This window comes from Falco punctatus (assembly GCF_963210335.1).
Source record: "Falco punctatus genome assembly, chromosome: Z".
In the NCBI taxonomy this organism is placed as follows: Eukaryota; Metazoa; Chordata; class Aves; order Falconiformes; family Falconidae; genus Falco; species Falco punctatus.
In genome coordinates, this window is record NC_137586.1 from 36,844,917 (window position 1) to 36,871,941 (window position 27,025).

A 27,025-nucleotide genomic window follows, 5' to 3' on the forward strand; every position below is an offset into this window, starting at 1 on the left:
TAGCATTTAATAAATCATTTTGAGCATGGTTTTATTGTACTCACTGTTGTAAGACTAGGTCACACTCTGTTTCATCCATTTCCTCTCAGGTTTCTGGAAAGAGATCTTAAGAAGTTGTAGGGATTTTTTTATTGTTTGAAACCAGTAATTGAACCACAAAGAGTGTTCTGCACTGCCTGTGCACAACCACTTCTAAATTAATTTCATTTGGCTGTGTCACCCTGTACCCTGCGATTCTCCTGCATGGGCAAGGAAACTCCATGAATGTTAATGGCAAAACAGCAAACCAGTTTCATTCTTGAGGCAATTCCCTCGACTTCACTGGAGTTTTACTGACTTGGATTTGAGGCCTGTTATTATTAAAACCTAAGGAACCCTCCTGAGAATTTTTCTGCAATTAAAAATCAGCATGGAATGGGCTATCCAATCAATTAGAAAACTACAGTCCAGTGTGCTGCATCATGTTGCATCACTCAGACAAAAACACAAAGCATTCAGCTTCCATGTATGTTACTTAAATACATTGCCTGTGGTTGTACCAATGCATTTGAATTCATCCATAAGGAGAATAATCATTACTGGGGAAAAAAAAAAGAAGGACTCATCTCTCAGATTTTTTTTTTTTTTTTTTTTTTTTTGTATCTACGTCTAGTTTACTCTTTAGGTTAATATCAGTATGGATTACAATCAAAGACTATATTTACTCCCAAATTTGGTCTCCTCACAGTCTTCCAGTGCAGTAGCTAAGTTTATCATGGACTACAGTGACACCTTCATAACTAACCTTTGCTTGAAATGTTGCTACACTGGAAAGAAAATCTGCATATGATTCTAAGCACCAGCTGCAAACACCAATGTGTGAACAATTTCTGAACTTGTATGTCTGTGACCCATGTCTGTATTGTCTGTCCACAACGTCCCCTACAAGCTGTCCACTAATTCTTTCTATTCTGCCACCCAGCCAATTGACTTTAATCCTGTTAAGTCTTTCAGCATTGACTGTGTTGGGGTGTTTGCTCTACATGCTCTAGATTCCCCATGTAAGAACTTTAGGTATATAAATTACTATGTATAAAGTCCCGTGTCTGTTATACTGCTGACAGACACCAGCATCTCTTGGGACTCAGAAGGCATTGAATTAGACTTGGTATTTGGAAATCTAAGCATATGAGGTTTTGTTGAGTGGAGAAGGAAAATAGGACATCTCCAGAGAATGAAATGTCAAGAAAAGGAGTGGTAAGCAAGCTTTCAGGAAACTTTATATTTTAAAGGAGTTAAAAGAAACCAAAGGTGAAAAATTATGTTAGAAACCTGGATAAACTCAGGTATGGGTTTGCCAGGGTTTAAGAAAAATGGGAATCAAAACTTCATTAAACACTGGATTTGTACCTTGAAAAAAACCAGAGCGTATTAGCAGAGCAACAGAAGATTAAATTTGCAAATAAGAACTTGTTTAGAAACTAACAACTGTATAATAGATAACAACAATTAACAAGCTGAATTGAAAGGGGAGAACTTCAGCCTCCAGTTTATCCTACATGCTATGCACTTTCTTTTACAAGTGGAATTATGCAATGCTTCCACCATAATTTCAACCATTTGAAACAAAGAACTTGCTCTCTGGAGTCAGTTCCTGTCTGTTTCTTCCACATAATTTTCAGGGGATTTGCAGAGGTTGAAGGTCAGGGTCATAACACATATCTGCTTTAGAGGTCTTCCTATTCAGCAGTCATTTGTGTGCCTTCACTCTAGAAGTAGAGGAAAAGATCTGTTACAGACCCATGCTCTGCCCAATGGAGTCAGCAACCTGCCCATCAATATCTAATGTAAAACATCTTTTTGCATGAGCTTACAGAAACATCTTTGTCTTATGTATTTCTTACTTTTACTTCTAAAGGGGGAGATTTCAGGTAGCTTTCTAGGCCAACTTGTCATCCAGTTAGAGAGCATGATGTAGAGAGTGGCTTGCACATATTGATGCTTACCCTGCTCCTCCACAACTGTTGGAAGTATGTGTAGAGTACTGCAGTCCTCCCCAGCCCTCAAACAAACGTTGACAGGTTATGCAGTAGACATTTCTGTATTATCTACACATCACACATCTGAAGGACAGGACTTCCTGCAAAGCAGAAGCTAATAGCTATGAGTTTTGGGGTATTTCTGAGTTTTACAGTAGCACAGACTGACAATCAGTAATGAGCAACAGGTTGTCATGCACTTTCTGATGTCCTTGGTTCCTGGCAGGCACACAAGAAGACTTTGTATCACACATAATACAGAATACAGTGAATTTCTAGAGTGACACCAATTTATATTTCTTTAGAAAGCTTTCATGTTAGAACTTAGTCTTATTAAGATTTCTTTCTTTGAGACTCTAAATTTTGAAAAGTTTTCCTGAATGTTGGTAATGAAAGTATTATGAGAAAGTCTGCGCTTGTCCTCAGAAAGAAATTTTGTTTGTCACCTGATAAGAACTTTTGTTTTTTAACAACATTCATGACCATTTGACTTTTCTTAAGTCCTGATTACTTTGTGGAATTATCTTTTTGAAGTAAAGGAACATCTTAAGTTCATCTATTTTCAGTAGAGTTTCTTTATCTATGCTACAAGTATCGTTGTATCTTGAGCTTTGTAAGTGTTAATTTTGGCAAAACTGCATGGTGTTTCTGACTTCTAACAGTCCTGCAGAAAAGTCTTTGGACCTATCAGGAATACTTATTTTCATTTCAGTTTAAGCTTGTTGTTTCCCGTATTTGAAGACATTTCAGTAAGAAAGTCTAAAGGTCCTAGTGAGGATGCACTACAATTTCTCAAATTTATTGTGACCTCATTGGAAACCTCAGCAGCCTTGTCAAAGGATACAAAATGTAATATAAAAATGTCTCCTTATCTTAGCACAGAAGAATAATGTATTTATTGTAGATACGTGGCATAGTGAAAGCTGAAGCTTTAATGACTTTTACTTATATATATTAATTATATTTAAGTGAGGGTTCTTGCAGGAGCATTGGAAGAAATGTCAGAAATGAATACTTCTAGGAATATAGAAATGTAGACAAACCTGTAAAATGTCATAGTGAAGGAAAAAAGGTTGAAGAAGAATCTACTATACCTGTAACAGCACAGTGTTTCTTGGCATCTGTTGCTTTTTCCAATATTTTGTTGCAGATGAACCCTTGGAGTTGCACAGAAAATGTCTGTGAACACGTTTCCCCAAAGCTTCAGGTTCATGTCCCACATGTTTTTTCAGAAATCCTCACCATGGGTGAGGATTTCTGAAAATATAATGTGCACTTGAGAATACATATATTGAAGGAAGGAGTATTGTTGTATTGCACTTTGTATATGATTAAATAAAGGTTTTGGATTGTATTTATGAGGCATCCAGAGGAAGGGATGCATCTCTATTTTGGAATGCAGCACAAGCTCACAAATTTGAAGAGAAATGGGAGCATAAACAGTTAAGATAACTAGGACTGAAACAAAAAAAAATATCTAGCTCTTGCTTGGCACACTGCAACACTTAAGCAATGTCTTTTAAAAGGGAAGACACCTAAGAAGAAATAAATGTTGAGATAATGGTAGATGTTGTGTATAGCTGCAATGTATATTTTTAAGGCTAACTGTATCCTGATGAAATGTTCATATTTTGGCTAAAAAGAAAAAAAAAATACCAGCAATATTTTTTGATTGAAAGAGGAGATACCATCTTTATGTAAATTCTTGGCCTTTGTTCTGTTTTTATTCTTTGGATGAAATGAACGCAATGCATATCCTGAAGCATAGTGGTCATTCCAGGGAATGTGAAATAGAAGTAAGCCTATGGGGAAAAGCCTAGGCAATTATTTGGAATCTGGTTCCCATCCCTTTTATCTCTCCATATATGTATATTCTCCAGTTTGTTTGCTGGGAACCTATTGTCATTCCCAACTTAGGACTCTGAATTTGCACTTTTCCAGGCTACGCTACATCTATCCAATTTTGTGTATTTAGCAGAAAAAAGTCCTGATTTTTAGGAGATATTGAAAATAACCATAATGTTAGATGAGAAAATGTACTTTTTTTATGACCAGAAAAGTATAGCTCTATATTTATTGTGTTCTGCCTGTTGACTTCCATATCATATTTATTCATTTCACAAATCAGAACATGATTTTACTAACTGCCAGCATATCAAACACAGCCCTAGAAGACAGATTTCTTTGGTTTTGTACATTACCACCAATGACCACAGAGTTAGAACAGCTTAGGTGCCAAATTCACTGCTATTTCAGAAGACGAAAAGCTAGACTAAAAATTCCTCTTCTGCAGTCACCAATGTTACTTAGCGATGAAGTTGTTTTTAAAACAAAGTAATAATAGAAAGCTTAAACTTATAAGTGGCAAAGGATTCCCCTTACCAAAACCAGTATTTCCCTCTCATGTTTCTTTTACTGCTAATAGTATACCCCATTAACTTTCCAGTAGAGTCACTTAGATGCCCAGAAGAAGCCTCAGAAAACAGAATGGAAAGATATGGCAGCCACCTTGCTTGCAATGGCCAGCCTTTTGAGTATGAATAAATTACTTATTCCGAAAGGGCCAACTGCATTAGAGCTAAGGTGCAAAGTTCAGGAGGGTTTTCAGTCTAGTTTTTTGTTGGGTTTTTTTTTTTCAGAGGGGACCTCTTCAAGTCTGTGGCTGGTATTTGCCTACCTGCAGATTTAACGGTTATCTAGATGTCACACTGAACAGAAAAATTAACATGGAGCTTTTTGAATGTTCTGGGGTGCATTACAGTCAGTCAAATTCTGTGTTGCTGACTACTTTAGGAGAAGAAACAAACTGATGGCATGATCAGGACCAAACTCTTTCAGCAGAGCAAGAGAAGTTAGTGGTACAATTGTTTCCTATGTATTTTGCTTTTGTGCCAAAACATTTTAGCGTGGGACTGATACTTGATCATAATCAGTGTGAAAAGCAGTAAATAATCCAGATGAACCCAACTGATCTCACCAGTACAAATTTCTCGCAATGGTTGGTGATATACTCAAGAGCAAGTGTATAACTTCTTGAAATGTAAGTTTTCCTTTACTCCCTTTTGCCCCTCCTCTCTCTACCATGAGCCTGATCTAAATTTTTCTAGGTTTTGGAAATTACTACTTCATTAAAATTGGAAGCAGAAATGCAAAATACAAAATAATTTACAGTCTGCACAGAGTCAGCAAACAAAAGAACTCATAAGTAGTTGTGATTAAACCAGTGTCTGTTGTCCCCTAAGAAAAAAGACAGCTGCAGAAGTTGTGCAGTAGGAATTAGTTAAAATCATGGCTGTCTGAGAACTTACTTTTCACAACATCATTTTTTATCTCCTCACTCTCCATAGTAAGTTTACTATCGTGTTTGAAAAGTAGTTCTAATTCTAAAGAATGTTTTTTTAGCAACTTTATTTTATACCAGAAATACTTCCACTCTGATGAGGATAAAGCACCAGGTGCATTCATGCAGTAATCTGTCCTGTTAATTGCATTTTCCAATTACTTCCATTTTTGTCTTGGTGTAAATTCTGCCTTGTCACCCTGTTTAGGAAAATTCTCAGGTAAGTGACTTTTCTATAAAGATGAGCATTAATTTCAAGAGTATGCCATTATCATTGAAATTAATTCCCCAATCAGGCTCTATCACATTGATTGCATTCTAAATATTGTATAAAGTTCATACAGGATTGCAGAACCTTCCTTCTACATCAGACTACAGCATAATATTTTATTGAAATGTGTGGCTTTTCATTTGCATATGCATACTGTGTACATTTCAGTGTATATGGTATGTGATGATACCTCTGCTTGGTCAAACATTTTGACCACCCTGATACAGTGTTTGTTCTTCAGGCAATCATCCACTAGTCCTGCTGCTGCCAAGCTCTCAAAGCAAAGTCAAAAGAGCAAGGTCCTTTAGGCAATCTCCCGCCTTGGGTTTTTTTCCTGCCTTCTGTCTGGTGCCATGAATGAGCTAATCTGATCTACAGCAGTGGTCCAAAATGCTGCCACATAACATAGTATCACTGGTCTCTGGGGAAACATCAGTTTTAATTTTGGGTTTGTGGTAAGAGTTGTAGCCCTTGAACTTGTGTCTCTAAGCTTTTCCAAAATCGCTGACCTAGATCCTGTTCTAATGTAGATATAAATGATGCAGAGATCCACCGAGGCAAGTTCTGGTGAATAACCAGGGGTATAAAATTTGCCACAGGTATCCCAGGCTGAAGACCTGTCAGTCTGCTCCTTCACATAAAAGATCTAGCCTCTTGCACAACTTATGTTTTGCTCTAGAGTAAGTGTTAAGGGAGTTTCCAAACACTGTGAGATTTCTGACCTGTCAACTGAAGGACTTATCCATTCTAAGTTTTGAAGCACCCTCTCCCTCCGTGTTGGTTCTCAGAAGCTCTCCTGAAGGGCTAAAGCACTTCGTTAATGGGACAGAAGTTACAGCCTTTCTGGAGCCAGCAGCACCGGCTTTCCTGCCTCTATCTGTCCTCTACCTCCTCTGAGAAACACTCTTTCAAGAGTTATTTTTCTCCTGTAAATGTACTTGTACACTTAACCTGGGGCTGTAGCAGTGGTGAGGCAAAAGTTTATACTGAAAGGTACTCCTTTTCCATTTTTGTCATGCACTGAATTAACCCACCAGGGTTAGCCCGGGAGATCATTTCAGCATGCTGTATCTATTCTCTTAGGCTTTGGTTTCATGATTTGCCATTGGTGATTGTTTTCAGCCCAATCCTTATTAATACAAAGGATTCTGGGTGTATAGGATTCTGATTGTCAGAATCATTTTATAGAAAACAGTATTACTACCAGGGGTTGAAAATTCCTTTGCTTTTTTAATGGGCCCGCTCTGCAGCTGTATGTTTGGGAACAGTTTTTACAACCTCTGTGGGGCAGGGATTGGGCCTAACTCAATTTTCGTTGAATACAGTCTAAATTTACAATGCTATGTAAATGTTATCTGATAACAGCATGTGCGGCATTGAGTAACCAGTTTAAAACTGAGAACTGTTTAAAAACCATGTCATATGTTCAGTCTAGTAGTTTTCAACTGTTCCTTTGGAGCCATAAATAGATATTTAAAATATCTTCCTTTTTTTAAAAGGCTACTGTCATCAGCTGAATTGGCCTATTTCAAGAATCCCTCAATACATGGTTTTCCTGGACTAGCATAAAATCGTGTTCATTTGACCTCCTTTAACCTGTTACAAATAAATGTTATTCTTGTATTAACATTCATTCTTTCTTTTGGGGATTTTCAGGATCACATTACCTTTTATAAGTTTTATTTCATTCAGTGTATGAAAGCACTGGGAAGTAATTTGCATAACACTCTGAGTTAAAAGTCTGTTTAAATTTACACTTTGTACTGTATTGAAAAATCTTCCCACATAAAATGATAGACTTGTCACTTAGTTTTGCCACTTCAGCAAAACAGGATTTATATACATATGATTTTCAGCCGTGAACTTACCTACCTTCATTTGGTTTGACAGCATTTTAAAAAGTTGAATACATCCTGTCAAATTTTCTTCCTTATGTTAGATACAGGATGGAATGAAATTTAACTCTGTTAGGTTTAGCATGCATTTCTCATTTCAGTGACCTAAGGAGAAAATCAGGTATGGCAGGACATGTGGGCAGCACATCTCAGTGCCAGTCTGAGCCCACCTACATAGCATCAGCACAGTAGTACAGTGTGAACTACAACATTGTAGTTCAGCACCAAGCTTCTGTCTACTAGGAGGCTGATCTGTGGCTTGTCTACATTTTGTTCCAAGCATTTTGTTCTTCATTTCATCCTTAATCTTGCTTCTGTTTTGAAATTATACTTCAACTCTTTGAATGTAGAGATAGAATGGAAATACTCTCAGGTTTCAAATCCTGTGGCTCCATTATACTTGTCATTTTAATGCAGTGTATTGTGGTCTACAACACTTCTCTGTCCATTCAGTAAAATATAGAGAGAATTACAGAGTATTTTTCTAGCTTGCTTTATTTTAGTTTTAATATAATTAATAATTTTGCTGCCAAATCCTTTCTTTCCTCCTTTGCTAGGCATTTCAGATAGTAGTCCGCAATCTTCTTTCATCTCCCAGCTTTATGTTTTGCTAGGTACATGTCTGTGACTTGCAGAGGCAGGGACATAGACCTGCCGGTTTGTAAGTCTAGCTGAAGTTTTCTGTGGGCTTTCTGTGCTACATTTATTGTACTTTGTGATGTCCTGAAACATATGCCTAACCAATTGGGATGCTTATTTTGTTTTCAAATTCAGCCTTTTCTAGTTGCTGTTGATTCAAAGTATTTTGAACTGACGGAGCACAAATATTTGCCTATTTTGCAAAGAATGATCACTGATGGATAGCAAGAGTATAAAACTGAACCGCAGACATGTTGATGAACATTAATACCAATGGATCCAAACTGCATACACCACAGTGTGTGTTTGTCTCCAGTGTGGTTTGCTACCCAGACCTGTCTTTTAAATAGGAAGTAATTTCCAAAGATGAAAGCATTGGCCTAAGCCTACAGGAGTTTGATTTCCAGCTCCACTGCTTGGCCTCAGGTAAGACAGCATGCACCTCCATGTGCCTTGGTTAGCTGTCAGGAGAATGGAAAAGGTGAGCTCACATCCCACGACACAGCAGCTTCAGGGCTGCAGTTGGAATGCTAAGTAGATTGTTTTGCTCAGACTGAAGGACTATTTTGTTTAAACAAATTTCAAAGAAACTGCCTCATCTTGACCTGAAGTCTTCGCTCAGATTCCATCTTCAATAAGCATTAGAAATATTGCCTGGGATCAATCAGCAGGCCAGTAGTAAATTACAGAGCTATTTGTTAGACAAAAATGAATGCATGAAAATAATTCATATTTTAGGAATAGGTATTCTTTTTAAAGGCAATCCTGTAATTCTTTTTTACTTGTTTTACAAACTGTATTTATTATTTGCAAAATCTGTTTATTTTCACCATTGCTTTCTATACAGTTCTGTTGATGTAAGGTATCAGGCTGCTAAAAAAAGGAATCCTAAAATCAACAGCATTTGCACCTCGTTTTTTTCTGTCGTTCAAGTCTGCAAGTGAAAGAGTGATGCATGCTCCATGTATTTTGTTCTCTTAGCATTAGCACAGTACCCAGAGTCTTTGTGCAGTCATACAGAAAGTGCTGCAGAGGTATAATGGGCAACTGAATTTGGCCTGCACTGTGCATTTATTCTTTCCTCTCAAGAAATTATCAGCATTGTTGTGAAACATTGGTCTTCCCTTTCCAAATATCCCTTTGTTATCCTTGGAATATTAACACTTTCCCTGCTAAAAGATGTAATATTAATTAGATTTTTGTTTGTCTCTCCAAGTTTTGCATATCCGTGACTCATCCTATCTTTAATTAATTCAGAGTCACAGTAGGCTTTGGAAGGGAGGCTGAAGGCAGTGTTTAACTGCTTAAGGACTGAAGGAGAAGAGTTCTTTCATGCCAGAGCTTTCACTGCTCAGAAACAGTCCCCAAAAAATGTTCCCCCTTCACCCTCCTAAGGGCTCTGATGCACTAAGCCTCTGCAATAGCTGTGCTGTCTGGAAATAAAGTCAGTTTTTCCATCTCAGGTGTTATAGGGACAGGTGTTGATCTCCTGCAAGGATAAAGCGGCCAGTGTCCACAGGGTTGGGAGAAAATAGAGAATAGGTGTTGGTGATCTGCATTAAATGGTATTAAAATTATTCCTGGGAAATGAGAATGGGGTATTAATGGAACATAGCTTTTATGCATCCATATGCATGGGAAATGTATAGGACATGTCACTTGTGAAATGCAATTGATAGGTGTTAGTATAAGTTTTATTGTTAAATGTTTTAAAAAGTAATAATTACTCACTGGTAGAATGTGCCTGAGGAATAGTGTTTGGGGGCTTTTCCCACATATTATTGATTACTGGCTGTTCCTTTAGCTAATATTTTATATATACATTTTGGAAGAAGAAGTAATATACAAGATAAGTAAAATAGTCAGGACTAGGAAGATTATATTGGTTTGCCTGACAATAAAACATTTAAAGAAAAACAGGCATGAAGTAGGATCACATGCATACTGAAGTAAATCTCAGTTTCTCTGTGTTTAACATCAAACTGACCTTTCTGTTTCTTCATTTATCATGTGCAGACTGATTGCAAACAGAGTAAAACGAGCTCACAGCATGTCTTTGTCAGTTGTCATGGCTATATGCTGACCTGTGGAGATCCCTGGAATTATCTTAAAAGACAAGCAAGCTATAAAAAATTAGAATACTGTAGGGAAAAGCCATACAGCCACTTACTGTTAAGTTTGTCCATTTCCTGTATATTCCATTGTTTTCCAATGGTTTAAACTTCGGGAGCCTTAAATCTGTGAGGCTGAAATCTTTCTTGTCACTCATTCACTTGAGAATGAGTATCTTAGAAGTTGCATGAGTTGTTTTACAGCACCAGAGTAGAAAAAAACACGTCAGTACTCAGAACAAAAGGGATAATGTAAAATGAAGCATAGCAGGAATAAATAACAGAGCTTACAAGAATAGGAAAAAGGACTGAGTAGCAAAGAAAGCTGTGTCTTTGTGGTCAGGAAGTGAGCACTGGGGAGAGAACTGCTGAGGGTAAAAATGCATTAGACCTTGCCAAGGAAATTAAAACAAATAAAAAAGACTCTTTAACCTTATAAATGAAAGTGGAAAAAAAGAAAGAGGGGAGACCACTGTGAGCTGTGTGCACTCTCTCATTCTGCCTTTTTCTCCCCTTTTTTCCTTTATTATTAAAATTTAGCTGCATTAACTAGTTCTTTATCAGTGAAACATTCTCATTGTAACTGCAGACTACTGTGTGTGGCTCTCACCTTCCACAGGGGAGCCCTTGCTCTCTCCAATACCTGTTTCACACAGAGGGAAGCAGCCCCAAAGGGCAGCTTTATCCAGCCCACACCTTTCCCTGCTGTGGATGTAGGCAGAGCTTGTCAGCAACGGGGGACACGGTAAAGACCCTTGTAGCCACTGCACAAGTGAGAGGGCCAGTATTTATCTTGCTGAGTGGCAGAGGGTGTCATGGTTTAACCCTGGCCAGCAGCCAAGCCCCACGCAGCTGCTCGCTCACTCCCCCCTCACCCAGAGGGGTGGGGAGGAGAATCAGAAAAGAAAAACTCAAGGGTTGAGATAAGAACAATTCAACAGGTAAAGCAAAAGCAAAAGTGCACACAAGCAAAGCAAGGAATTCATTCACCACTTCCCATTGGCTGGCAGGTGCTCAGCCATCCCCAGGAGAGCCGGGCTCCATCACGCGTAACGGTTACTTGGGAAGACAAACACCGTAATGCCAGATGTGCCCCCCTTCATTCTTCTTCCCCCGGTTTATATACTCAGTATGACATCAGATGGTATGGAATACCCCTTGGCCAGTTGAGGTCACCTGTCCTGGCTGTGTGCCCTCCCCATTCCCCATGCCCCTCCAGCTCTCGGGCTGGCAAGGCCCAGGAAACTGAAAAGTCCTTGATTTAGTACGAACATCACCCAGCAACAACTAAAAACATCCATGTGCCATCCCCATTGTTTTCACACCAAATCCAAGACACAGCACAGCACCAGCTACTGAGAAGAAAATTAACTCTATCCCAGCTGAAACCAGGACAGATGGGTTCTCCCTAGTCCCTGGATCTACCTCTGAGCATGTAAATGGCTAGGATGTGCCCCAGGTCATCACTGGCTTTTTCCATCTTTTATGAGTTCTTCTGCTTTGTATGAGCAGGAAAGCTTCAGTTCCTGTGGGCAAGGCAGCATCCTCTGCATAGGAATAGTGTAATTGGAGGTATGATTAGTAGCAAAAGCAAAGACTACCATTGCCCAGTCCCTAGTGTTAGTTTAGGGGGGTGACCAAAGTCAAAATAAAAAGGGTAGCAAGGGTTCCTAAACAAAGTAATGTGCTCTTCAAGTCTCTAGGATTTGGTCTTGATGATGGCTGGAAATCAAACTATTCAGCTTTCCTGGGTAGGTTAATGAAAATTGTATTTTTATTCTTGCAGTGATAGGCACCTCAGTAAGGTGTAGGAAAAAAAATCTTACAGAAAAAATGTATATTTAGATACAATCTTGATTGCAGCAACTCTAAGTCATCTTACCTCTCTCACAGGAACAGTACTTGCTCACTATACATTAGCAGAGGATCTCGGGCGGACAGAGAAGAATGAGAGGAAGAACAGTAACAAAAATGTCACATTGCAGTGTCTGTTCATTGTGTAATGCAGCTACAAAGGCATCATATTCACATCCTCATTTGTCTCAGTGAATAATAAATAATAATCAAATGACATGGAGATGACAATGAAGAAATACCAGCTGGTGGAATTATTTCTTAATCTTAGAATAGCCTTCCATCTTACAGTATTTTAAATTTGTACTCTTCCTTTTGTTACCCAATTCCTTTTGAACAGTGCCAATGTGAATGTTATGTATGTTATGTAGTATACTTCTTTCAGAAGGGCTTTTGTATACAATAAGTCATTCATTACACATACATACTAATATAAACAAAAGTGTAAAGCTGCATTATAACAAACAATCAGTACAGACTGCATTTACAGAAACTTCAGCGAGACCTCTCATGTACCAGTGAGCTGCATGCAAGTGAAGGAGTAGCCTAAGCCACAAGCAGTCCAAGTAATATGCCATCCCCTGCACTTAGCTTTTCTGACTCTCCACTCCTGCAATTTGTGTGGATGCATTGCACCACAGAAATTGCCCAATTCTTTCCTTTTTTGCCAGGAGACATGTAAGGCAACTTAGCTATCTTTCCCAGGATATACAAGTCTCACAAATCTTCTGCAATTCATCATGACTGGAAAAGTGTGCCACTGGTATAAGGACCACAGGAAATAGTATCTTACGGATACTCTCCTTCAGCTTAATAAGCAAAGAACTCTTTGAACCTACACCTCAACAGCTGTGCTGATGATCCATAGGCGTACCCATACAATGCTTCTGAACAGCAGATACTTTTCCAGTTGCAATTTTTGGTTGGTTGTTGCTTGGAGAATTGCCTGTTGCTGTCACAAAAAAAATCTAAACCAGGGGTCCTCAAACTTTTTAACCAGGGGGCCGGCGCGCGGATGCAGTGGCAGGCAGCCATCTGCGGCTGCTTGGTTTCCTCCCCCAACCCCGGGGGGGGGGGGGGGGGGGGGGGGGGTGTCTGTAAATACCGCGGGCCGGATTGAGGAGCCTGGGGGGCCATATCAGGCTCACAGGCCATAGTTTGAGGACCCCTGATCTAAAGGCTCAGTTTTAGCTCTTTGTTTTTTCAATAGTTTTTTGCATAACAAGAATTTTGTGAAAACTGTCTAGAAAAAACTCTGATTTTTAATATGAAAAACAAAAGAAGAAGGTGGCCCTGTGGTTTAAATAAGAGATTTGGAGACCAAGTTCTGTTTGTATTGCTTGTTCAAGCATGCTCCTTGACCTTATACTGGGTGTGTAACCTCTCTAACTCACTTTTCTCAATACTAAAATGAGGATGATCCAAAACAATGGGAATCTGAGAAGGCTTGATATAAATATTTCCAAACTGATCTGCAATTTTCATATGGCTGCTTAACCAGCTTTTGGATAGATATTTTTTTCAGCTGATGAGAAGATATTTATTACCACAGTATTTCCATTTTTCATTATGAGAAAATGGGATGGAATCAGCTTTTTCCCCTAATTTTGACCACTTCAAAGCAGTTTTCACTAGTTTCAGTACTCAACAGGTTTCTTTCATATCCCTGTGTTTTAGGTTGTGCTGTGGATGGTCATCCAACCCCGAACATCACCTGGCTTTACTCTGGCAAGCCTTTCAGCCTGCAGCATCGCCTCCTGGCAGCAGGCCGTATTCTTCAGATATTCAACATCAGTGATGCTCCTGATGGTGAATTCAGCTGCCTTGCTCAGAATGAGGCTGGCTCGCTCACACAAAAAACGTCCCTGGCTATACAAGGTAACCTTCCAGTTTCAGTCCATCTGCCCTGTGAAGCTCTTGCCATGGACTTCCTTGTACTGCCTTTCTCATCCTGGATTTCTCCCCTCTGAGGCCAGGACTATCATGCACAACAGGAAATAGATGGTCTGATGTTTTACCACTATGGATATAGATTTGCAGGACTACCAGGTACCTTACAGTGTCTTAGGTCTTACTTTACCAAAACAACACCTGACATTTCTGGCCTGCTGAGCATAAAACATACCTTACTGATTCAAGCTACACTTACGCTTGTTGAGTCTGGACAACTTTCTCGTCCAGAAATTCAAGACAGAGGTGTCACAGTTTGAGCACCTGAAATTAGAAGCCTTTCTGTTAATCTGCTAAAGTCAGTGTTTCAGAGTCTCTTCTTGCTTGAAAAGCCTTCACTTCTAAAAAGGACGCAGCTGTTACATATACCCAAGAAATAAGCTGAAGGTGATATAGCCACAGAACAGAGAAGTGCAGATGAGATGGAACAGAATATGCAGTTTTCATTGCTCCGGTTGTCAGGAATGGACAGAAGAAGATGGACAAAATATGGACAGATGGAAAAAATGTAACTTTCCTTAAATTTTGTCATAAAACTTCAACTGTGTTGCAACGCCCCCATGCATCTTCAGAATGGATGATCTATATATCTGTCTGGCGAGAAACATACTGCTGTAAGATCGTAGATGCTGCTGGTAACTGCAGTTAACCACATCTTCACTGAAACACATCCCTTTAAAAATATACGTGCAATGTTCTGTGTCACTGGAACTGGACTTAGCTTAACTGCTCCTCCATGTCATTCACTTTCTATGTCTGATGCTTCTAAGCATCAAAAAATTGGGTTTGTTACAGCAAAGACAGTCAGTGGCTTACCTCAGCTGGAATCCTGTTCCTTCTCTGCTCATTGAATGCTTCCTTGTAAACATAGGTAATTCCCCTTCACATGAGACACTGATTCCAAATATTTCATGCTGGAGAACACCACTGACTCTTTCTTTTCTAAGGGTCTTCTTGCTGGCAGTTTTGAAGTGTTAACATGTCTCTCCTGTACTTTTTGGCAGAATACCAGTGGTCAGTGGACAAGCTAATGGCTTGTTCAGCTTCCTGTGGCCACAAAGGTGTGCAGATGCCCCAGCTGAGGTGCTTACTGGATGGGGATGAAGTCAACATATCCCACTGCAAAGAGAAGCCCAAGCCAGTCCTGCAGCCCATCGCATGCAACAGGAGAGACTGTCCTTCACGGTTCGTCTGTCTCATGTTCAAATGTCATACATGCTTTTAAGATGTGCTTAAAGAGTTCTTTGAACTGGACATCATGCCATTGCAGCATCTCTGGTGCTTTTTGAGAAAAGTCATGGCTACAAGGGAATTTATGAGTGCTTAACCTTAACAGCTGGGAATTTGTAGCAAAATTTGTGGAAAACATTGATAGTACCTGGTAGAAAGAGACTTTACTCCTCCCGTAATTAGTTTAGAAAACAATAGAGAGGCTATTGCCTACTTTTTATTAGCAAAGTTCACAGCTTGAATTGTCTTGGGTGATTCCAGCCTCACTCTGTGTTGAATGCAAGTATCATGCCAGTTCTGAGCTCTGTATATAAGGGAGTTCCGTCACCCAGGAACTGAAGGGTCATATCTTTTTGGTGTTCCACATGGCTTCATACCAGTTTACACTAACAGTGTAACAGACAAGAAGCTAGGTTTAGCAGCTATTCTGGGGGTTTATTCTGAGTCCCTGTGTTGCCTGACCATCAAAATGGGCAGGACTGGAGCTGGAGCTGTGAATTCCCTTAGCAGAATGAAAATGTCTTTTGTAAAATGGGCACATCCCATCAGATCTAGTGCAGATGAAGAGGGATCAGACTGCTCCTTTTGGTGACTGCTGGCTTGTGGTTTCCTTAGGATTGTAACTCTTCGCCTGTGCAATCCCCTGTTTTTCCTTTACTGTTAAATACAGTGAAGCCGGGGCAGCATGAAAGACTTCAGACTACACTTAGGTCTTCCTCTACTGCTTCCTCCCCATTTAAAACCCTTTCCTCTTTGACACTCTTTGGTGCAGAGAAGAATACATCCTGAGTGCCTATCCACAGAATCAGTGCAGTTTTATACTCACTCCATGTTAAAAATTGCCCTACTGATGCAATTCAGTGGCTCCTTAGCTGAGATATGTAAACATGCTTTTCCATATTTTTCTGGTTTTTTACTCCTTCATCTGCCTTATTTCCACTGTGGACATGGTGTGTTTCAGTATACAAGCACTTAAAAGTAGTCAGGATCTCAAAAGGAAGTTAGTACAACTTCTGTCATTCAACAGTGATTTGGGACTTGTATTAAAAGAGTCTAAGCTGAGGTAAGGAGAGGTGCTAAGCAATCTGATGAGAAGTGGCCAGATTTACCACTCTTGCTGTGTCTTGGGTATATGGCAAGTTTCTGTTTAATTACCTACCCCTCTTTGCAAGCAAATGTTTTCTGAGTTGTCAGCTGAGTCATAAGAAGGAAACCAAAAGAGATTTGGTGATATATGAAACACACTCATTAGCAGCAGTTTTCCTTGGTGATGGCAATAAATTCTGTGGGAATGGTTTATGTCTTTTTATACCTTCCCTGAACTGTAACACAACCCAGAATCCTCCCTCAGTTCCCAAGAAACTGCTGAGATGTGAGCTCGGAAATAAAACTTGATTGAAATGCAGAGCAGAGCTTTATGAGGGGTGCGGAAATCTCAGATTCAACCTCAACAAACTGCATGAAAAAAAGTAGCAGTGTTTTTGTTTTCCATGTTGGGAGTACGTTTATATACTTCTTTCTGTGACCACAGGAGTTAATCATGTGCAGAAGGCTGAGGAATAGCAATGGATGTCTTTCCTTGGGCCTGGAGGACATCTATTGCCTATCTTGTAAAGTAGTCATAAATACTGAGGGTTGCGATAGGCACTATTTTCCTCTCAATAACATACAAATCCTGACAAGTATCCTGAAACTTAATGAAGCAAACTGCTGACCTGACCATAGGAAAATTCATCAGAAAACTAGTACTTAGTCACATCCTTCCTGTTGCTACCTATTCCCAAACCTGACTGTATAAGTGTTTCACCTAACGATCTTTGAAGAGACAAAAAGTGTTGTCTATTGTGGTAAGAGTTTGGACCTGGACTGTTATTTGCTGTTGCTACAGGCTTTTTACTAGGAGTTTTTTACACCCCAGCACACAGAATTCAAAGTCTCAGCCCCAGCTTGTGAGTGCATGGTCTGAGCTTGAGAGGAAAGAATTAAGTTGTTCTTTGTCCCTGGGGTGACTATGCATTGGTCCCATCCCTGAGCAACATTTTCTGGGTTATCCCAGTTGTCAGGGACAGAACAGAGTGGGCAGACACCAGCAGGACCCAGCAGGCTTTTAGCCATTCTGTCAGCAGCAAGTATCAAGTGGCCTGTGAGATACTCCAGCAAATTTATGGAGATAGTTTTCCCTGCTAAGGGGCGTAAATGGGCTGGTCATTCCTGGCGTAGTGACTGGAGCCAGCAATGTGTCTCTGAGGCCCAGTGGTGTAAGAGCAGCCGTGCCCAACCCCTGTGCCTGGGCTAGAGGTATTTACTAAGCCTTTAAAAACAGCCTTAAGGGCTAGAAGATGAATTCTGGTCCCAAAGAGCCTTGAGAAAGATAATTTAATTAAAAATGTGCTGTTTCCTCACCTTTCATGCACTGAGCAGTTTTCAGTGACTGCTATGGGAGGCTGAGGCACTCAGCACTTTCCAGGATGGCACCCTAAATGATCCAAGCCTTTGTCGCCTTTCTTTGGTCCAATACATACAGACCTGTTTGCATTACCAGTGATCCTGCAGAGGGTGGCATGCATCTCCTCCCTGACCTGTTTGTCTTTCCCTCACAGATGGATGGTGACGTCGTGGTCTCCTTGCACACAGAGCTGCGGTGGAGGCATCCAGATGCGGCGAGTGACGTGTCAGCGCCTGACAGCAAAAGGCAACTCTGTCCCAATGTCAAACGAGGCTTGTGCCCAGGTTTCCAAGCGCCCTGTGGATGCACAGAACTGTAACAGGCAGCCCTGTGTTGAGTGGGTGGCCTCCTCCTGGAGTCAGGTAAGGAACAAGCTGGTAGTCCAAGGACAGCCCCATAGTGTGGGCTAGAAAACAATGACAGAAAGTGGGAGGAGTGACTTTGCACCCTGGTATCTTTACATTATGATTTGTGGGCTTTTGAGGGGGCAACTAATTTGTTCAGCTCTTTCAACTCTATATTTGATGCACTGCATGCTTGGATTTCTGTAGCTTCCCACAATTCTTAAAAATGCTGCTTGTGAACCGGACTTTTTACTGCAGGCTGCTGTATCGTCCCCAGTGGAAAGGTCTGCAGCTCCTCTTTGTAGTGACTGGTGACACATCTGGGAAATAGTCTTCTCCATGTCTTTATTCCCCTTACCACCCAGTGAGTGTGTTTCAGTTTTAGCTGGCAGGATCACAGCTGATGGTTGTAATAGGCTTGGGGCAGGGGGACTGTACAATGACCTAGTTTTACAAAGTTGCTGGTGTTGCCTGAGAACAGCAAAAAGTGGGAGCTTTCTTGATTTGTTTCACAACAAAAAGCAGAATGGAGGGCTAAAAGCATTTTCAAACTACTTCATGCTGTTTTGCAAATCTTAAAATTTTCTCCTTCATACAATTTTCTCAGCTTCATACACTGATCAGATGTTAAAAAGCTTCACTCCATAAATAGCAAATGTTCCAAGTTTTTAGAGTTAAATCACTTTATGCTGGGAATCCACAGAAGAGTTTTGTCTTCGTGTCTCTGTAAGAGATGAGATTTCCTGAAAGGACATGTGTCAATATGTAGTCAACTATAACCTGGGACTATACGCTTTCCTCCCTTTCCTCTCCACTTCAGCTTGACTGAGCCATATGTGAAGGTTGGCAAGTCCACTACAGTCCAGACTTAGGGATAAAAACTCAGATATTTTAGCCCGAAGATCTCCAGAGTGATGATTTACATGGGTGTATTGCCTTCCAGGGTGAATGAGAGACAGAGTTAAAACCACAGAAGGAAATTTTGCTAGACATTAAACTAGACACCAATACTACTTTAACTTACTTTTGGTGAAATTAACATTTTTGAAGGGAAAAAGAAAAAGCATTTGACAAAACCAAAGTAGTCGTATATCTAATTGAAATGATGAGTCCGGTAAAGATACAGAGGTGAGGCTTCTTACCATGCAAGAAAAGGCTAAGAAAATAATTACTCAGAGTAGTAACTGTCAGTGTGGATGTATAGTTAGCTATCATGAAATATTTTGCTTCCTTTCTAATTAGCACATGCTAAGTTTGAAGACAATGGCTCATTGTATTAGAGGTTAGGGTAATACAATAATATTTTATTAATAACCACTTGCATTCTGTATTTGCACAGTATGCACAATATATTGCACTGCATCAGAGTTTTTTACAATGTTAGTACAAAAAAGTGTATTTAGCTACTAGAACTTGTTCTCTATTTGAAAACATCATTTAACTCTTGCCTGTGTATTTCGGAAATTTGTCTCATGTAAGATGATTGAGTTATTGTATTACATTTTTAAGTAAAGCTTGGAATTATCCTCTTAAATGAAAAAAGCAAATTTTCACTCCCTGTGGCATTCCAGGTAATGACTCGATTATCCTTCCAAAAAGCCAGTTACCTCATCCTTATTTTGTGTATCATTATGGGCTATATTGTTCCCCATGACATCATACTTGTCTGAGACAAGCAAAGAGATCTGAATTAATTTGTCAGACCTAAACTCTGTGCATTATAATATAGTATTTCTTCTACCTAGCTTAAAAAAAAAAATCAAGTCCCACATGATTCTATACAGCTTAGCCTCCAAGCCAGAAGACTGTTACCTGATTAGTTAGGAATGTACCACTGTCTCAGTGGATCGATGTGACCTCCTTGGTGCTGTCACGGGTCCATTGCCCAGGTGTAGTGACCAGCTTCCCCAATTCACTGGGAAAGTAAACAGACTAACTGCTCTACCCTCACCTCTACAACAAATTCCTTTTCTTCATTTAATGTTAATGCCATTTTGATTTCCTCTGTGTAATCCCATACATTTTTAAAACTAGTGACTCAGGCTTGTTGGTGATGAGGACCACTAACCCCCGCAAGTATCACAGAAGTGTTCCACATACTCCATTGAACATTTCCATCCACCTTGCTCAATGAGGGCGTTGACTGGGAGCAACTGGGAACCTGGCAGCCACTGATTCTCTCTCCCAGTTGTCAAGGAGGGATAGACCTCCTACTGACGGAGGGGTGGAGCGGACAGAGCGATTGGTTAGCAGCCCACCCCGGCAAAAATTCCTCCCTCACACTAAGGTCCCTTTCTTCAACCCTCAGTATGCTCTTGAATATAATTTCCAGATATTTAGAAAAACAAAGTGTTTCCTAACAGCTGATATAATTCTAAAAGAACACAGAGACATGCTTCACACCTATAGCTAATTATGATTTAATCAAAGGAGAGGACTAGAAGAGTTGAACCGTAGACATGTGAGTGATAAGCTTGAACAGGTTAGGATAACCTCAGTAATGGAGCAAGCTTGCAGATCTGCTGTGTTCTTCACACTTGCCGCTTTTGTTTATTGTCCTGCAATATTTTGGAATTATTAAAAGGAGTGAAATACATTTTCCCTTCAATGCATTCTTGGTTATTAACTATTTGCCCAGAAATTGTGGTAGTACAAGCTGCAAAACACAATAAAAGAAATGTATTGAGATTTCCTGTATGGATCACAGGATCTTGGTTAATGACATGAGAGCATTTTATTTGGCGTAACAGATGTACTTTAAGATGTACTATTGAAGAGGAGGGATCATAAATCTGCAGAGCAGATACAGAAGTGCAGTTTTAATGCTGCTGGAGGAGAGTGAGGTAGGGCATAAGATGTCTGCGAGTGCAACCTTCAAAGCCTGCAGAGCTGCAGGAAGTGCTTGAAATCTCAAAAGTCACTGCAAAGCCATACACATTTTATTTCCCCAGCAGTCTTATAAAAGGGGAACATGTCCTGCCTTTTACCTCCCTTAAGTGATTTTTCTGTGTTCACAGTGTAACGGGCCTTGCATTGGACCACGACTGGCTGTACAGCACAGGCAAATATTTTGCCAGACCAAAGATGGGACTTCTGTGTCATCTGATCAGTGCAGTGCCTTACCGAGGTAGGACGGGAATCTTATGTCTGAAACCCTTTACGGAGATGTTGAATGGACTAGTTGACTTAACTGAAAACTTCTGGATTTCTTCTGTGTAACAGAGGTCATGCAGCAGCCCATACAGTTATGTGATACAAACCTCACCAGGCATAAACCCAAACTTTGCTGTTTGTTCCTATGAGCGCCCAAAAAAACACCAGCTGGCCAACAACTGGGAAGACTTCTAGGCATGCCAAATCCTGACTGAAAGGCTGTGCTATCTCTTCTGAAGCTGCCGCTCTCCTTCTTTCTTATTTAAACACAAGCTCCAACTTGGGGGGGGGGGGGGGGGGGCACTCCACAGCTTTTGTTTTCCTGCAGATAAACTCCACTGTCAACATAGTAAAGACAGATCTACTTAACATGAGGCTTAGCTATGTAAATCATGCCTGATCATGACTAAAAATTAATATAATTGGCTTTTTAGCTCCCACTCATGTGTTTTCATTATCTGTGCAACAAATAGGTGGAAACAAGTGTGCACCTTCTGTTAGGCTGTATTGAAGGGAAAAGGAGGGCTTCAGAGAGTCGGTTTTGTTCCCAACTGGCTGTAAAACCATACAAAAGTTACAAAGCCCTGCTGGGTCTTATGGTTGCCACTGTATCTTTTCAGTGGACCTCTGGTTTGGCATTTCACGGAGGGGACATTTCAGCCAAATCCTCAAGTAGTTCAAATGGTCATTTAACACCAGTAGTGCTATACAAGTGTGCAACCACTGAAGGTCTGGTCCTTAAGTGCACTTATAAATTGCCTTTCAGTATACTAGAGTTACCCCAACTTGTGCCTTTTGAAGAGCTAACCCATACGGTGCTTCTGAGTGAATTGTGTTTGGGATATGCAAAGCTTGCTGCCCCCAGAGCTTGCATGACACCTAGAGTGGCATTTGCTTGCTCCCTGGGCAGCGTGGTGATGGGTCACCCGCACCTCCCTTCTGTTCACAGGCCACTGAGCACCCAGAACTGCTGGACTGATGTCTGTGGCGTGCACTGGAGGGTCAGTCTGTGGACCGTCTGCACGGCTACATGTGGAAACTACGGCTTCCAGTCCCGGCGCGTGGACTGCGTCCACGTCCGCACCAACAAACCAGTGCTGGAGCATCACTGCTCCTGGAGGCCACGGCCGGCAAACTGGCAGCGCTGCAACATCACACCCTGTGAAAACGGTAAGTTGCTGAGAGGAGAGGAGGCAGTGTGGTGGGAGGGAGGAAAGAAGGCAGAGCTGTCTCTCAGAAATGCAGCACTGGACCTTGCAGCTACGTGTCCTGGGGAACCTCCAGCCCAAGCACATGCAAAATGCAGTGTCCACAACTCAGCAGCCCAGCAGGGAGTGGTGCCCATTGTGGTTTGTTGGCAGTGGTGTTAGCGCTGTGATTGCATCTCCTTGCTGACACCATGTGAAATGGCTCATGCAGTCTTAACCTCCCCTTAATAGTACAGACAGAAAGAAATCATGAATCACAAACAGACTGCTGGCTATAGTTAAAATACAATGTCTAAATCCAGTAGGTGGGTTGATAATGGGAATTCCTGGAGTGGAGGCTGCTTGCTTTCAGGTGACAAGCAACTAACTGGGCTTGCCAAAGGACTACAAAAGTTACAAATATTTTAAAAATTGAAAAAGAACAGATGATGTGCCTGTTTGGAAGCAATGAACCACTACAGGCTGCTTGGAAACACCAGGCAGCCCAAGTTAAAATCACTGTCTTTTCATTTACTCTGTCTCATTTCACGTGCTGATTTTTATGGGCAGATCCCATCCTCTAGCATGCAAGGAGGCTGCTGTGCAATCATCACAGAAGCAGCAGCAGAACGCACCTGTGCCTGCCTATGGCTGCACCAGCTTTGATACTCCCTCTCAGTAAAGGCAAAGTAGACTCCATATATCCAAACCTGTGAGCTGAGGTGGGATGCCCTAATGGAAGTGGAAGGGCTGAGGGAGCTTACAGGTACCAAGCAAGACCTCTTGTTACTCTAGCCTCTTCTATATAGAAATGTCCCACACCTAGACAACAGTGGAGTTACTTGGCACAGACAGTACTGGAGAGGGCTGTACAACTGCCCTGTGATGATCCCCCTTTCCAGCCTTTGCAGTGGGAAGTGGGACTCCCTCAGGCAACAACATACCCAAGGTCTTGCAGGCATACTGAACACGTCCCATGTGAAGCTAAAAGCATGAGGGTGCAGTCCTCAAAACCATTCCAAATGATACCAGGACTTAAGTCCTAGGGAAGTTCAAAAATTGTCTTAAGATCTTCACCCCAGCTGTGTTCTGCAACACATGCATGAAAAACACAACACAACACCCAGTCAGCTGGGGTGACACTCCACACGCTGTCTTTTCAAATGCAAAAGGTTGGCCAAAGTGCCTTTGAGATGCTCAGTTAAAAGAAGTTTCCAGTTGTATTTACTACTTCATCTTTGGTTTAACAATGGTTATGAAACTTCTACAGCCTCCCTAAAATGCTGATAGATAGACAGACAGAGTGTTAGAACAGCTTCAGGAGACCTTTCCTCAGGCTCTGAAAGCAAAGGTTGCCCACCATGTTCACCTTTGAGCCTTTGGCTGCTTCAAGTCCCCACTGAGTCTTTGCAGCAAGTCAAGCTCATGCTTACAGTGAGACCTCCCAACACAAAGCTGTCTTGGTTCCCCCTCTCAGCCACCCCAGAGAATGTTCTTAGGTAAGAAACCCTTCTTTTGTTGCTTCATCACCATTTCTCCTTTTTTGTTTCCCCTTCGGCAGTGGAGTGCAGAGACACAACAAGGTACTGTGAGAAAGTGAAGCAGCTCAAACTCTGCCAGCTCACCCAGTTCAAGTCACGCTGCTGTGGGACTTGTGGAAAATCTTGAAGAGAAAAGCAGTGAAAACGGAGGAACACGGGGATCACAGACTTTGCTTCACAGAGGCAAGGACTTTTATGGAAAATATAAATGGAATGGAATTCTTTTTTTGCATTTTATTTATTTATTTCCCTAAAAAAAGAAAAGAAAAGGAAAGAAAACCTTTTACCAAATTGTTGTTGTTAAGGGACTTAACAAGTTTTCCCTTCTGTGAATCTGGGAGACAGAGTGCAGCAAAACATGGTCGTGAGGGTACACCACAAAGAGTCAGTGAGCCCCATGGCACCAGCAATGGGCCTGAGAGGAATGGGGTTACCCTATAATCCATGTATGTGCCCGGGGATACACCAACAGTCAGATGGGGCAGCAGATCAGGGTAAAAGCCTAGCATCACTTTGGGCCACCACAATATGAAACAAATAACCAAACAGATTGACAGGCCATGGGGTACTAGATTAAAAAAAAAAAAAAAAAACAAAAAAGGCTAAACCAAACATTCATCTGAGAAAATAAGCGTACAATTTTGCTTTATAAACCTATTTGTTACATCCAAGATTGGATTCCTTTTTTTCTTTCTAAACCCCTCTCTCCTTCTCACACCAGGTCTTCAAATAATTCCAGTGGGAGATCCTCATGGGCTTAGAGGATCTGGTGTCTGGAGAAGCTGGACAATGGTGTGTAACATGAATGAGTCTAAAACACACCTGAAAATGTTCCCAGGTTGTGCTTGTGAGGGAGGATTGGGGATAGGAGGGTTGCCCTCAGCACAGAGGTGAGGCAACATCATTAATTATTACCCAGGAGGAGGATACAAAGCACCGTCTGCTGCTGACAGGCTGTAGTACAAACCTGCAAATGCTGTCCTGTAGCAAGCACATCCCTTTCTGTCCTATCTATCACATCCTGTCAAGGAAAGATAGAAACTGTCTGTGGTAACAGGAGCTACTTCCACTGCATCCTACTAACACTTATTAAAAGAGAGGAGGAGGAGTTGCCAGATTTCAGGTGCTTTCAGGCCTGGAGTTCTGAAAAGAAACTTGAGGAAGAGGGTTTTCCTGTCCTGCTAACACAAAACTTCTCCCTCCTGGTAGCCAAGCCTTTTGGACAAGTAGTGGAAAAGAGCTGTATTCTGATTTTTTGTGGTTATTTCTACTCAAGCAGAAACAGTGTGGATTCAGCATCAACCCCAGAGGACTAACACAAATAATTTTTAACAAACTTGCTTCTTTCCAGCTGCCTCCGGCAACGAAACAGGTGCTACAAAGCAGCACATTTTCAAGCCCATTTATAACACCCTGAAGATATAATATAAAAAGTGGGGCTCAAACATCACACCCACAGCACGACTTTGCATGTTGTCTGTGAGTCTTTCCCCCAGCCAGCTGCATTGGTTATTCAGCCAGTAAAGTGCTTCATGCTTTTAGTTCCTGGGCACTCTCTGATCTGCTCAAAAAGGGCCCTAAAATTAGAGGAAATCTGCAAAGTAGCAAGGTTAAACATCACGAAACTTTAAAGGAGAGCTGTCTGGACCTGAGGCTTTGGTTCAAGACCATCTCTAAATTAAAGGCTTGGCTGTGCCCCTCCTGTCACACCCAGTGGGGCTCATGCCTTGTGGTATGCTAACAAAATGCTGTTCAAGTAATGCTGTGTTACAGCTTCCATGACGTGGATTTTTCAGCAAAACTGGGAGTCTGCTTTTGAGGTCAGTGCCATCATGACATTAAATTGCCTCAAGTTGGGTTACTTCAAGACACATCTGGCAGTGAACACTCTTCTTACAAATGGGTCTTCAAGAAAGAGCATTGCTAAGCGTCAGTTTAACTTTTATTTAAATAAAGAAGAATGTCTTTGTATGTAAATGTATATCTTTTCTGTATATTTATTAGGATTTCTTGTATAAAAAGTGCAATATTAATAATTGTATATTATTTTGTCCAGATAAAACTATTTTGGGTTTTTTATTAATCTCCCCAGAATTTTGTTCCTCTAAAATCAACATTAATAGTGTATTTCTCTTAATTCTAATAGCACTTGCATTTAATTGGGGATCTGCTTCACTGTGCACAGAGTGCTTTATAAATTATGACGTGAGGTAGGGGTGATATTTTTAATTTGTGAAATGATAGTTATGCATGGAATGAAGGACAATTCCTTAATTACAATAATAATAATGATGACAATGTGGTGGATATTTATGGTACAGTAGTTAACAAAAAGCAGTACAGGGAAGTATTTTCATTTGTTTAGTATTCAGATGATCACATGTTGAATAGCAGCTGTGTAACCGTGCACAGGGTTAACACCTAGGCTCAGATCTGGAGGCGCCACTGTGTTGTCTCTGCATAGTGTGGATTTCATTTCATGTCTGCCCTCTGAACAGTGACTTGGCAGCATCTCAGTAACATAAGGATTGCTGGATATTTTATGAAAGGACACTTTCCTTCTCTAAAAAGAAAACAAAACGGCAAACTTGTATTTATATAACCTTTTGTACAAGTAATGCAGGTTACTTATTTAACTACTGCTGTCTGATGTGTTGTTTATTAATTTTAAAAACAAAAGTCAAACAAAGTAGCAAACCTGTTGGAGTACTCTGTCCCTTTTCTGTATAATGATAGCAGCACAGAGCTGTTACAGGAAGTGTATGACCTACCTGCCTTGGGGAAAGAATGTGTCTTGTTTATAGTTTCTAGCCATTAGGATACTGCACCCTTAGACATCTAATTCTTCATTTGACTTTCTTTATTCTTTTTCACTAATGTCTTGCCTCTGTTGCTCTTGCAGAAGTACAAAGCCATCACTGCTGGTCCTAGGATCATGGAAATCAGTAAAAGCATACTCCGTTTTTCCTATGCAACAGTGCTTAAAGACATCTTGTAACTCTCCTCAGCAACCTATAGCATGAAGCTATCCTGATTACTTCAGCCT

At 40.8% G+C, this 27,025-nt stretch overlaps 1 protein-coding gene across 2 annotated transcripts in view; it reads left to right on the top strand.

Annotated features, from left to right (window-relative positions):
• The window catches only part of ADAMTSL1 (ADAMTS like 1), a 449,261-nt gene extending 425,013 nt beyond the window's left edge, over positions 1-24,248 (top strand). For both annotated transcript variants that reach the window (XM_080372870.1, XM_080372871.1), the window contains 6 exons: positions 13,806-14,006; positions 15,083-15,263; positions 17,909-18,116; positions 21,116-21,225; positions 22,201-22,421; positions 24,000-24,248. In XM_080372870.1, coding sequence (XP_080228996.1) covers positions 13,806-14,006; positions 15,083-15,263; positions 17,909-18,116; positions 21,116-21,225; positions 22,201-22,421; positions 24,000-24,106 — 1,028 coding nt within the window. In that variant the 3' untranslated portion in view covers positions 24,107-24,248. The remainder of the gene's footprint in view (positions 1-13,805; positions 14,007-15,082; positions 15,264-17,908; positions 18,117-21,115; positions 21,226-22,200; positions 22,422-23,999) is intronic.
• The last annotated feature ends 2,777 nt before the right edge of the window (positions 24,249-27,025 follow it).